The 13,749-nt window shown below is 43.9% G+C and overlaps 2 protein-coding genes across 28 annotated transcripts in view; one reads left to right on the plus strand and one right to left on the minus strand.

The window, feature by feature from the left end:
• UBAP2L (ubiquitin associated protein 2 like) overlaps window positions 1–1,857 on the minus strand; it is a 43,655-nt gene extending 41,798 nt beyond the window's left edge. For 6 of the 27 annotated variants that reach the window (XM_061120719.1, XM_061120726.1, XM_061120716.1 and 3 more), the window contains exon 1: window positions 1,780–1,856. The gene's annotated coding sequence lies outside the window, so the exon portion shown is untranslated. Of the gene's footprint in view, window positions 1–990; window positions 1,135–1,345; window positions 1,478–1,779 lie in introns of those variants that run through there. The other 21 variants (XM_061120733.1, XM_061120722.1, XM_061120731.1 and 18 more) reach the window with 8 other exon arrangements.
• Window positions 1,549–9,670, plus strand: C20H1orf43 (chromosome 20 C1orf43 homolog). Its single transcript, XM_061120739.1, has 7 exons — window positions 1,549–1,680; window positions 2,069–2,170; window positions 5,723–5,840; window positions 6,049–6,102; window positions 6,779–6,945; window positions 7,037–7,095; window positions 8,710–9,670. The coding sequence occupies exons 1-7, from the start codon at window positions 1,615–1,617 to the stop codon at window positions 8,903–8,905; spliced, it is 762 nt and encodes a 253-aa protein (XP_060976722.1). The 5' UTR covers window positions 1,549–1,614; the 3' UTR covers window positions 8,906–9,670.
• The last annotated feature ends 4,079 nt before the right edge of the window (window positions 9,671–13,749 follow it).

A 13,749-nucleotide genomic window follows, 5' to 3' on the forward strand; every position in this document is an offset into this window, starting at 1 on the left:
GGAGCAGTCTATTTGTGACATCAGTTTGCAAAGCAATTTGAGGACTGCCCACAAGGTGAAGGGTCTGAAGAAATTTGGGATTCCTGTTCCATTATGAGAAGCGTGATCAAATACCCCACTGCTCTAGTGACGTCCCTTAAGCGTAATATACCCTATGGGGGCCTCCATGCCCAGCTTCCTAGATAACATCATAATTGTTTGGGGTACCCAAAACAACAGTATGGACAACAGGAAGCTAAAGACAGCAGCAAAAAAATATATTCCAAGAGCTGGGGCGGTGAGAAAGAAAGAAAGGTAATAAGAGGAGCTGACAAAGAGGCTGGAAACGGAGAGGGGACGCAAGCCCACGCGTGGAGGATGGGAGGCTCACCCCGCTCAGCACCACATCGGGAGCTCACAGGGCCAATCGCTTCCTTACCTCCCACCCGGAACAAATTAATCCTCCGCACTCCAAACTGAGGGCCACATGGGGGAGTTTGGGGCAGCTCCACCCCATCGTCCTCCCTCCCCCCCCTCCCCGCCACCCCTAAACCAGGCCGGATCCGGATCAGAGGGGGCCCGCAGAGGGTTGGAAAGGGAGGCGGCCTTCTCGTTTTCTCCACAGGAACCGGCCAGGGTAAAGAGAGGGCCCTACCTCAGGCGGGGCCCAGGCCTCGCTCACTCGCGCTCTTTCTCGCTCTCCCCCGTCTCAGGCTCTAGCCGCATGGCCCCCCCCCGCCGCCGACTGCCCCAAGCCCCGCCCCGGCCACGCTCCCAAATCGAGGCCCCGGCTCTGGCGCGGCCCACTAGGCCGCGAACCCAACCATAAACAAAACCTCCAGCGGCCGACTCGAGGGGGGGCGCCAGGGCTCGCACGACTAGGTGGGGGGGTGTACAGTGGGGAACACGGTGCGGGGGGGCCTACCGAGGGAGGGGTATACGGCGGGGGTAAGGGAGAAAGGAGGGAGGGTAAAAGGGGGATCGCGGATTTAAAGGGGCCGCGGACAATACCCGGCCCCGCCGCGCTGCCGCTGCCGCCGCCGCCGCCGCCAACGCCGCTGCGCTCCCAACTTTACCTCAGTCTCCTCCACACTGACACCCCGGGCCGCGCCGCCCCTGTCACGTGATATAAGGTTCCCTCCTCCCCCCTCCCCTTTTCCCTCTCGCGCTCGCTCTCGCGCCTTCTCCCTCCCACTTGCCTTCCTGCGTCCCCCAGCACGTGACGCGAAAAGGGACGCGCACGTAAGCGTGCGCGTGCCGCCTCGCCACGAGACACCTCATTCCGGCTGCGCGCGTGTGCCCCGCCTCCTCCGCGGTGGCCCCGCCTCCGCCACGTGACGAGCAGAGGGCCTCTGCTTCCTCTTACTGGCGTAGTTCCGCGTCTCAGCACTCGCCGGTCCCGGTTGTCTTTGCGTGCCTGAGTCACGTGCTTGGGGGAAGCGGGAAGGCGTCCTTCTTCTTTCCTAGCCCCCCCCATCCGCCATGTTTTCAGGCCCGGTCAGCCTTGGTCTATCCCCGTAAGGAAATGGCCGGGGAGTTTCAGGAAACCCAGGCGCCGTTGCCTCAGCGGAACCCGGGTTGACGAGGCAGGGCAGCAGGTTAAACCGGAGCAGTTCCGCGCGGGGTGGGGAGGCCATGGCGTCCGGCAGTAACTGGCTGTCTGGCGTGAATGTCGTGCTGGTGATGGCCTACGGGAGCCTGGTGAGGAGATTCCCCCACCCCATTCCTGCGGTCGCGTCTGACCCAGTAGAGACCCTCCTCTTGAGCAGTCCCCCGTGTCCTCATTCTCCACCCACTCACCTGCACTTTTTCTGGGCTTTGACTCCTATCCCAGGAGTACCTGGGAGCGTAAGTCACTGCCTCGGACCGCCCCGCCCCCAGCCGAGAACCCTCCCTCTAAACCCTGGGACGCAGACCCCCCACGCATATCCGCCACAGGTTCGCCCGTACCCACCCCATTCGTAGTGGCCTTGCTTTGCCACAATTTATATCCCAAAGCACCCCTGAAAACCTCAATTGACATTTTAATTGAAGGCATGCCTTTTATTTGTTTAATTTTTTAATTTAAGCTTCTCTGCCTTTTGGACAGGTGTTTGTACTGCTATTTATTTTTGTGAAGAGGCAAATCATGCGCTTTGCAATGAAATCCCGAAGGGGACCTCATGTCCCTGTGGGACACAATGCCCCCAAGGTAGGTCTTTAAAACATGAGATAGGCGTGATTCTCCAGATCTATTAGGGCTCAGAATGAGATTTCCTTTGCCTTTAGAAATGACTCAATTCCCATATTTCTTTGTTCTGTTACCCATGCGCTTGCTTTAGTACACTGAGCGATAAAGGTCAACTTGAGTCCTGGCTTACCTGCTCACTGCTGTGGCACAGCTAGTAACTTATCCAAGGACTTCAATTTCTGCATGTGCAGAATGAAGGACTTGAATTAAAATTCCAAACTTTCTGTGGTAAGATATTTCCCTGTTAAACTTAAGCTACCCAGTGTTTTCTGTTTGAGGATTTTGTTTTGTTTTTGATTTGGGATGGAGTTAGAGTGATTAGAATTAGCCCCACATCAGTGAGGAGGCAAACTTCGCAAAACTTTAGATTTATGAAGTGTAGTCAGTCATGTCCGACTCTTTGCGACCCTATGGACTGTAGCTGGCCAGACTCCTCTGTCCGTGGGATTTTCCAGGCAAGAATACTGGAGTGGGTTGCCATTTCCTTCTCCAGGAGATCTTCCGGACCCAGGAATCGAATCCAGATATCCTGCATTGCAGGCAGACCCTTTACCGTCTGAGCCACCAGGGAATCCATTTAGATTTATGAGGGCAGCACAAATCTAGTTCCATCATTCATGTTACAAACTGAAACCTAAGAAAAGGAATCAACTTACTGAGGACATACAGGAAGTGAATAACCAAGTAGTCTCTGTCTCTACTGTCTCCTGAAGATAACTGCCTTTCTTTCCTCACTTTAAATACTCTACTGAAATTTTATTTATATCCCAGTCCTTCCTGAGTTCCATACTTGTGTATCCAAACGCCTACCTAACATTTCCAGTTAGATGTCTGATAGGCATCTCAAACCTAACATGTCTAAATCAGAACGCTTAATACCCTACTGCCACCCCCATCCTGCTGCTGCTCTCTTCCACTTCTGGGTAAAAGGTGCCTGCTGCCCCTCCCAACCTCCTTTTGTGTGGCTCTCCATTCATCACTGGGATCCAGCTACGCTGGTTGAGTTTCTTACCTTTATGTGTGCTGTCACTGGGATAGAATGATCAACCTCTGGTTTTCATGTAGCTAGTTCATTTACTCTTTAGAGCTTACCTCAAATACTATTTCCTAGAAAGAGGAATGCTTATGACTCATTATAAACTAGGTCTTTTTTTTTCAGATAGCATTTTACTACAAATTGTCCTTTATGTGTATTCGTTTAGTGCCCGTCTTTTCCCTAAGCTCTGATAATGTAGGCACCATGCCAGTTTTGTTCCCTGCTATAGAGCCAGGGCCTACATATGGTAGATAGTTAACAATTCATTGTTGAGTGAAAAGCTGGTTAGTGGGAGGGCTAGAGCTGGTACACAATTATGTCAACTCCTAGACCAGTGTTCTTTGATTAAATAGTGTTGTAACTCTCCTCATTTTTCTTTACTGGTACATTTCATGGAAAGCCTCAAAGTGTGGCCTGAAACCCCAACAGTGCTTCCACATTCTCTCAGTTCTCCAAATGCCAACTGCCTCCCATAAGAAGGATATAGGGTTAGTTTACACTATATCATGAGTCAGTCATACAAGGTTAGTTTACATTATATCATGAGTCAGTCAAAACTTTTGACTATTTAGAAACACCCCACCACTGCCACCCTCTCCCGGCAACCATAGACTAGATGAGATCAAGATTCCTTTTGCTCTAAAACATTCTGTCTAAATTTTTAGCCGTTGCTGGTGAAAAGTGTAAATCAGTAAAACTGCATTGGAAAATATTGGAGTATTGTCTAGTAAGATTGCAAGTGTACCTAAGCCACAGCCCAGCAATTCCATTTCTACCATAGAGAAATTAATTTTTGCATGTGTACCAGAAGACATGTACAAGAATAAAGCATTGTTTGTAATTTTTTTTTAATATGGTATGCTAAATTTCCACTTGAAAACACATTCGTGTTCTGGAACACTATGAGAAATGAAAATAAACTGAAGATAAGAATATGAACACAAATGAATCCCCACAATATTTTTGAATGGAAACAATAAATTACAAATATGAATGAATCTCAAAAAACATGCCGAGTGAAAAAAATGCCAGAAAGCCATTCACAAAAGAGTACATACCATATGATTCCATTCCATTTGTAGAGAATTTTAAAACAGATAAAACATCAGTGTTCCCTGGGTCATGGAGGAGGAGTTTAACTGCAGAGGAGGATGAAAAACATTTTGGGATGATGGAAATGTTCTGTATCTTGATTGGAATCGTAGTTGAATGAAAGTACTCATTTGTCAAGATTCATCAAACGACACATGTAAAGTGGATATATTTTATTGCATGTGAATTAAACCTCAATAAAGTTTATTTAAAATTTTAAAAGGTTGCAGAGAAATTCAAAATATTTTTCCATTTGTATGAAGTTCAAAGCCAGGCAAAGCTAAACATCTTCAGGGTAACATGATAAAACAGCAAAGAAAAATAAAACTTGAGAAATTAAGGTTGGAGGTTGCATTTCACCAGGGGTGGACACACAGGGCTTCGAAGTCGTTAGTTGTATCCCAGTTCTTAAAGTGAGTAGTGCATACAAGTGTTCATCTTAATGAATTTTATAACTATTTAAGGTGTACATATATGTGAAATATATTCTATGTATGACATACTTCACAATAGTTTCTAAACAGTTACAAGAGAATACTTCTTGGGACTCTGGCAGCCCTTTTAAGTTAGAAAGATGAATATGAAACTCTTAACAGTGGCTTTATATATGTATTTATATATATATATATATATATTTTTTTTTTTTGTAATTTGACTGCACTGAGTTTTTGTTGCAGCATGTGGGATCTAGTTCCCTGACTGATCTAGGCCCCCTGTATTGGGAGCTTGGAGTCTTAGCCACTGGACCACCAGGGAAGTCTCTTTTTGACTTACCAGGGAAGTTTCTTTTTGAATTACCTACTTAAAAAATTAAATATGTTCTTAGAAGAAAACCTCTAGAAATCCTGTGGTCCACCAGGTAGAGATAGTTCCCAAACTTCTAAACCACATACAGATCTCCTGATAGTGTTTTACAATAGATTATGACCTACAGTTGATGTCCATTTTTTCCCAGCTCAGGAAAAAACAGCTAACCAAGAGTCTTCTAAATCCAACTGAGGGGACCTCCCTGGCAGTCCAGAGTTAAGACTACACTTCCACTGCAGGGGATGTGGCTTCAGTCCCTGACGGGGAACCTAAAAGCGTTCATGTAGCTCCCTGGTGCGGGAAAAAAAAATTTTTTCAGAAAGTCAGAAATAATAAAACTTGAAGGAATTCTAGCAGATTAAAAGATCTAGCTTAGAGGTACGCATCTTGGAGAGGTTCTTAGCAAATCCAGCCCCATTCTTAAATTCTTGAGTCTTAACCTGGTGGTTTCATTAGCCAAATGAGCATTTTCTCTGCTTCTGTTGTCTTAGTTGTTCCCCTGCTTTGCCCCATTTCCAGATTGAGGGGAAGCAAAGTACAGGCTAAATAGCCGTGTATTCTTTTCTCTACATGGACAGGACTTAAAAGAGGAGATTGATATCCGATTGTCCAAGGTTCAGGATATCAAGTATGAACCTCAGCTTCTCGCAGATGATGATGCAAGACTGCTACAGCTGGAAACCCAGGGAAATCAAAGTATGTAGCATGTTCTTAGAGAATACTTCAGTGAGGGGTCTCACAAATTCTGAATTCCTTTTCTCAGTTGTAAACATAGCTGCTGGCAAACTCAACAGCTGTAGTTCCTTGTTACTGGGCATATGTTAGATTGGGAAGCACTTTAAGCTTGCTGGAGTTTGGAGTATCTTTTGAGGGTTATTCCTGACACCAGTCTCTCTCTCAACAGATTGCTACAACTACCTATACAGGATGAAAGCTCTGGATGCTATCCGTGCCTCTGGTAAGGGCTGCTCAGCAGCTGTTCTGTATCCTGAGAGCTCACCCGGGAAAGAGAGGGAGGAACCCAATTTATGTTAGAATTTGTCCTTTCTACACCTACCCAACTGGTAGGAGTTTGCTAATTTTGAGAGTACTGGGTTACTGTTTTGCCTTAAGGAAATGATGTGGGTGAGTTATTTTTCTCCAGAGAGTGTGGATTTGTTTTGTTCTTTCTATACCTTTAATTTCATGAACTGGTGGTAATTTGGTGGTAATTCGCTTGTTTTTCCACAGGAGACAGGCAGCATCTGCTTTTTCACCCAGCCTACATAGATGGTTCTTGATTTTTTTTTTCCATTTGACCATTGTCAAAAATGCTCTTGAATTTTTTTTCCATTTTTTTCATATGACTATTGTCAGAAATGCTCTATCTCTACCAAAACATAGTTTATATCTTAAACTATGGGTAGGTAGGAGGGTAAATAGGAAAATGACCATTGTGTACCACTGGTATAATTTAACAGTTGTATTGCTACCACTGTATGACCACTTAGACATAGCTCTAGATCGCTAGTCTTCTTAATTCTCTTAAAATTTCCCCCCAACTCACTCATTGTGCCTGTTTCTAAGTTTGGAAAATTAATTAGGAAGACTAAACAAATGGGAAAGGGGGTATCATTGTTCTGTTATCTCCACAGAGATCCCATTTCATGCTGAAGGCCGGCATCCCCATTCCTTAATGGGCAAGAATTTCCGCTCCTACCTGCTAGATCTTCGAAACACTAGTACTCCTTTCAAGGGTGTGCGCAAGGCCCTCATTGATACCCTGCTTGATGGCTATGAGACAGCCCGCTATGGGACAGGGGTAAGCCACAGTGGATGGCCACTGTTTCCTTCAGGGAACTAAAGGGATTCCCCAGACTGAGAGATCTCATTCTTCCTTCCTCTTTCTTCAGGTCTTTGGCCTGAGTGAGTACCTGCGCTATCAGGAGGCCCTGAGTGAGCTGGCCACAGTGTGAGTTTGGAGGGGAACACGTCAAAGGAAGCTGGTTAGAGAATACAGTAGTCCTGGGCTGTTCTCACAGATTACTTTCAAAAGCACTATGAACAAAATCAGGTCCTAGAACTGTTTCTTACTTACGTTGGAAAGTAGATGCAAGCTAATAAGAGAAGTTTCTCCTACTTTTTTGTATCTCTTTTCTTGTTTTTGTTTTTTTTGTCCAACTCAGTAAAATGTCAGAATTGGTGTAATCTGTTACACCAGTAAAAGGAATAAAATAGTTTTTCAGCAAACAGAGATGTCTTCCTTTGTATCTTGGTCTGATAAAAGTAAGAATTAATTGTCAGCCACCTTTATTACCACTTAAAGTATTAATAACCCTGACTGAAACAAAAGGTATTACTAAAGAGCTAGCTGTGTTTTATAGAAGAGACTTCATGACTTTTTGCTGAGAACATTTTAAATACCTACTAACAGAGCTTCAATATGTTGTTTATGCATGTATGTAATTATAAGAGTAAAGGGGGAAAGCCAATTTGGAATAAAGAGTTACTTACCAGCCACGAAAAGAATACATCTGCTTTCTGCTGTGTTGATTATGACTTTTTCTCAAAAGATGAGGGGTATGTCTGTCCTGTTTTCTCTATATCCTTATAAACTACTTTGTTCTAAAGACAAAAGGTCCTATAAAAACTACTTAGAAAACTAATGAAAACACTTGGAAAGGGTGGAAAAGGTCTGTTCAAGTTCAGTTTCTTTGAAAGTAAAATACTGTATGACTCCACTTATGTGAGGTACCTAGAGTAGTCATATTCATAGAGACAGAAAGTAGAATGGTGGTTGGTAGTGGCTGGAGGGAAGGAGGAATAGGGAGTTGTTTAATAGGCAGAGGGTTTGTTTGCCAAGATGGAAAGAATTATGGACGTTGGTTGCACAACATTGTGAATGTACCTAACACTACTGAACTATAAACATTTAAAATTGTTAAGATGGTAAATTGTATGTGTATTTTACCGCATTTTAAAAAATTTAGTCTCTTTGATCTCTAGTTTCTAGAAAGTTTCAATGGGTATATTGAAGAGTATAAGCTCTAAAATCTGACAGACTTAGGTTTTAATCCCAGCTCTCTATCACTTACTAGCTTTGTGACCTCAGGCAACTTACTTGATGGACCCTCAGTTTCCTAATCTGCAAAAGGGGTGATACCACCATAAAGGGATAATGGGATGTGAGTAAATAACACGTTGGTAAAAGGACCAGATTTAGTGTCCTAACTTGTGATAACTCAGTAGTTAATTTCAATATTATTTTTTGGAGGTCAGTTGTTTCAAAGGACCCTTTGGACTGGGAGTATATTAGTGGCATGCACACATTAGGTGAATCAGAATTAAAAGTTTTCTTTAAACACAGTGGAATGAAGAAGAGGTTGAGTCAGAGGCAGGGACTCAGTGGGAAAATTGGTTTCTCTGCTATTTCTAAGCTACCACATGGGATTTTAGTAACTAGTTTGTAAGATAGGACAGAGACCATTTGTGGCTACAACTGCATGTATAGGATGTAGAAGCCTTGAATTGTTTTCTTCCATTAGTCCTCTATCTGTCCGTGACCAGCCCTCTTTGTGTTCTTCAGGGTCAAAGCACGAAGTGGGAGCTCTCAGCGACAGCACCAGTCAGCAGCCAAAGACCTAACCCAGTCTCCTGAAGTCTCCCCAACAACCATCCAGGTGACATACCTCCCCTCCAGTCAGAAGAGTAAACGTGCCAAGCACTTCCTCGAATTGAAGAGCTTTAAGGACAACTATAACACACTGGAGAGTACTCTGTGATGGAGCTGAAGGCCTCTCACTGTTGATGGAGCCAGACAGACTGCAGTGTGCTTGCCGGGTGGCCCTCACTTAGGTCATCTGGTTCAGCCCAGCTCTGGATCAGCTGAAGCTCTGGTTGTGTTCAGAGCTCTTAAGATTTCATGCCTAGAGGATCATTCTCCCTCTTATGGGAGAATTCTCCCATATTCTCTCTCTCTTACGGCCAGTTTCAGAACATCAGTTAAGACTTTATTTTCCCTTGGTATGACTTTTCTCTGGAGTTGAATTAGATGTTTTTCTCAATATTTCTGTCAAAGCTTCCTTAAAAATCCTCACTTGGTTTTTTGATCATGGTTCATCTGTCCCTTTTCCAGACTATAAATTATCCCAAGGGTGACGGGGCTTGGTTTCTTGTCTTCTGTACACAGTTGAATGGGAGCCATTTGGTTTGAGACATCTAAGAGTTGATTGGTGGAAATGGCATACAGAATGGTGGGGAAATTGGTGGAGGCCATGAGTGGTACCTAGAACAACTTACCCTGGTGCTCCACTTAAACCAGAATGTTAATGGGAACATTAACACAACTTCTCTAACATGCAAGAACCTGCCTTCCACTTTCATTGTATACTGTCATGAATAAGTTGAAAAAGGAATGTTTTAACATCTGATATAATCCCATCACTCCTTATTTGTGGGATCGTGTGAAGGAATAGACCAATATCCTGATCTGACTTTATAAACCATTTAATGAATAATTAAAAAATAAACCATATGATTCATTCCTCTGTAGTTGTCTTTTAATAAAACAGGCATGTGAGGACTTCAGTGGTGGTCCAGTGGCTAAGACTTCATGCTCCCAATGCAGTGACTATTGTTTCCACCCCAGTTGGAGAACTAGACTTCGATCAAAAGTTCGATCAAAGATCCCACATTCGGCAACTAAGACCCAGTGCAGCCTGGTTTTAAAAAAGATATTTATTTTTATTTATTTGGCTGCACCGGGTCTTAGTTGCCGAATGTGGGATCTTTGATCGAACTCTTGAGTTGTGGCATGCAGACTCTTAGTTGGGTCATGTGGGATCTCAGAAGAAGAAATCCTGAAGTTGCAACTGGGGTCCTTGCTCATAAAATTGCCTGTGTCACTAATAGAAGGCTGGAGAACCAGGATTCCCTTCAGGTCTCTGGGGCAACAGACCAGGTGACCAATCAACGCTTGTAGGCCTAGGCTTATTGTTGGAGGTGTAAATGTTGCTATGACTACTGAATCCTTGGTGACTAAACAGAAATGAGAGCTTGCTCAGTCTCCTAAGACTATATCAAGCAAGTCTGTAGACATGTCCACGGAAAAGATGGGAAAAGTAGAAGAGGTACGCAGAGTTGGAAAAGGCTGCTTTGGATGCGTTTCCCCTGGATAAGGTTTCCAGATGAATTTATCAGAAATTGACAGTTCTTGAGAGAGGCCCTTGATGTGACTGAAGGGTAGTAGCAGGAGTGGGAGACGCACATAGTAGGTATTCAAATATTTGTTGCATACTAACCCATGCATAAATAGGACTTTTTCCACACCTGCCCTAGGAAGTTGGCTACTCCCGTCTCTCCAAAAAGAAAGGTCTTTGTCTCCCACTGTGTTAGGGCGCTGAAGGTGGGGTACTAGAGATCAAGGCAGATAACAGAACTCCCTTTTCTTGCAGCATTTTCAAAGGGCCCTGGGACTTAAGAAGATGGTGGACAGGTAATCTCTGCTTCTGTCCTTTCCCTTACCCTTCATTTTCACTCTCCTGCCCTCCTCTGATATTCGCTTCATCTTGTTAGGGGCTCCTCAAAAAGGCAAATAGGTGTGAAGTGGGCAATAAGCAGCCCTTGTTTACCATTCTCTGAAGGAAAATTGGAGCAAGTTTTTGTTGTTCTTTTTTTTTATCTTTTTAAGGAAAATTCAAATGTTTGTTGTCTGGCATCACACTCACCAACCATGTGGTAGGTATGCAGTAGGTGTTTATTGAATGAATGAATAAGAAAACTCAAAAGATTAAGCTGTATATCTCTTATCACCTGGGGAGCTTTTTCAAAAAACAAAGGTCTTAGGACTTCCCCAGTGGTCCAGTAGTTAAGATTCCTCGCTGCCAATGCAGTGGGTGCAGAAGTGGGTGGGGAACTAAGATCCCATGTGCTGCATGATGTGGCAAAAGATTTTAAAAAAACAAAGACCTTAACCCAGAAGAAGATTCTGACTAAAATGGTCTGAAATTAGATAGGGTAAGCCTGTTTTTTAAGGTTTCATAGGTTATACCCAGAGGTAGCAAGGATGTGACATAAAAAGAATGGATATAGTTTTCGTGGGAGTCAAGATTGATGCAGCCTTTTTTATAAAATCTATCAAAATTTTAAATTCACAGATCCTTTGAACTGGCAACTCAACTTCTAGGAATTTACCTTACACACATACCTACAAAAGCAGTAGAATGTACACACACGATTATTCGTGACAGTATTGTTTATACAAGTAAAAAAGTTAGAAATAACATGTAGCTGTGAAATTATGTTATAAAAGTACTTGGCAGCCTTTAAACAGAATGAAGCAAATCTCTTCAGTGCTGATATGAAAAGTCCAAATTGTTATGTAATACTGTTTATGTAAATGTATGATTTCATGTTAAAAATAAAAGTTATACTTGCTGATACATGATAGAAAATTTTTCTATAAAGATGCACAAGAAACTGCTAACTCTGTTGAGATGAACCGAGGCAGAAGAAGCATGCTTCCAGCTTTCATTTAATATATATTCCTGTATGTACTTAATTTTTCAGCCATCTGTAAGAAATACTTGTTTTAAAGAAATGTCAACAAGATTATCTGAACAGAGGATATGTGTGTGTATCACATGTATAATCCTGTTATGTATTAGAAAACCTTAACAAATGATTCCAGAGTGTGTCTAGCCAAGACAGTATCACTGGTATGACGGAAGGAATCGATCCTTAGATTAGATTTGATACCGAGGTCTGCCATTAGGTGACCTTGGGCAACTCACCTGAACTTTTTAAGTTTCCTTGTTTGTATAATGCAAAAATTGATATCTGTGACACATGGTTATTACGGTGATTGAATGATATAATATACTTAATATATGCTAGGTTCTAAATCAAGGTTTCCCTGGTGGCTCAGACGGTAAAGAATCTGCCTACAATACAGGAGACCCAGGTTGGATCCCTGGGTTGGGAAGATCCCCTGGAGAAGGGAATGGCTACCCATTCCAGTGTTCTTTCCTGGAGAAGTTAAGCCAGTACTAGTCACTGGTTCAAGGAGTTTGCAGTCTTCTCTGACAATGGTACAGAAGTTCTGATGAAGAAGAGCCTCCCTGACAGGGTTTTGTCTCTCCTCCCAACTCTAACCTATTCTACCGCTACCTTTGTGCCTGGGACAGGTGGCGAAGTTCACACACTCACTGTCTGTGGCAGATAACATTAAGCCAGAGGAGAAACCCATATGCTATCCTCAGGATGCAGGACACCATGGCACAGGAGTTGGCACTGGCCAGCAAGCAGTTGCTGATGGTGAGTTCTAGTGGCCTGGAGTTTCATCCTGCACTATTCCTTTGCCCACTGGGATTCCCAAGCTCCTGGTCTCTGCCGTTCCACCAGAGCAGCAACTCTCTAACCCTGAAACCAAAGCTCCTTTTCACTGACTCTCTGTATCCAGCTGCAGAGTCCCAGAGCGGTCTCGTCTCTGCTCCTCTCACCTTGGTAAAACTGCACCTTGGTGCCCAGTATCTGCCTCTGGGAACCTCTCTCCCTGGAGTCCCCAGTGGCTGTCACGTCACCATCTTTGTATCCCAGATGCCTAGGAAAGTTTCTGGTTTTTGGTGTGTTCTCAGAAAAGATGTGGGTCTGCACACCCACAGAGAAAAAAATGGGTTGGCTTCCCCTCCAAAGTTCAGTCTTTATGCTCCTGCTTAATTTTAAGCCATAGCTAATTCCAGATCCAAGAGAAAACAGGGGATGGGAAAGCAACCAGGGAGAAAGAATGAGAGGCAAGTAAACAGAGGGCCAACATCACACTCTTCTACCCACCCCACCAGGTCCGTCAGGCTGCCCTGCACCAGCTGTTTGAAAAGGAGCATGAGCAGTACCAGCAAGAACTAAATGAGAAGGGCAAAGCTTTTTATGTGGAGAGACTCTGATGGCATTTGAAACACTGTTCTTCCATTCTCACCGCGTCTGCTAACCTAGCCTTCTTGAGCCCCACTACCTCCAACGTCGCTTCCTAAACGCACCTGGATATAGTTATCTGCCCAGGGCTTAAAGCAGTCTTCCCAGGCTCACATCTCCTGTTCTTGTCAACCCCCTGGTGCTATCTGGAAAACAATCTGTGAAACAATGGTAAAAACAACAGTGACGCCTTGTGGTCAGAATGAGGTATGCAGTATTGACGTGAGTGGAGGGAAGTGGACAGATGAACAACGTGAGCAGAGTATCCTGATTTGATTTAATAAATAAAGCTAGTTCTTAAAAGTTCAGACTTGGACCGCTGGCTTATTCTCTCAGCCCACTTCAAAGTGCTTGTTCACAGCTGCCAGAATCTTAATACAGCTCACTGCCTCTCTGATCTCTCTTCACAGGTTTTTTCTGTATACTTGGACAACAGCTCTGAATGTGCCTATTAATCCACAGGCACAATGGGGCTTGATATCACTGGGACTGGATTTTACGTTTTGACTTTGCCAGTTATTGTGAGACCCTGGAAAAATCTCTTTCCTCTGAATTTATGTCTGAATGCTCACCTCTTCGAAATGACAGGGTTCCAAACTCAAATGCCTTCAGGGGTTAGGCAGGTAATATAGCAGTTAGGGGGAAAGAAATGGTGGGA

This window comes from Dama dama, chromosome 20 (assembly GCF_033118175.1).
Source record: "Dama dama isolate Ldn47 chromosome 20, ASM3311817v1, whole genome shotgun sequence".
NCBI classification, from domain to species: Eukaryota; Metazoa; Chordata; class Mammalia; order Artiodactyla; family Cervidae; genus Dama; species Dama dama.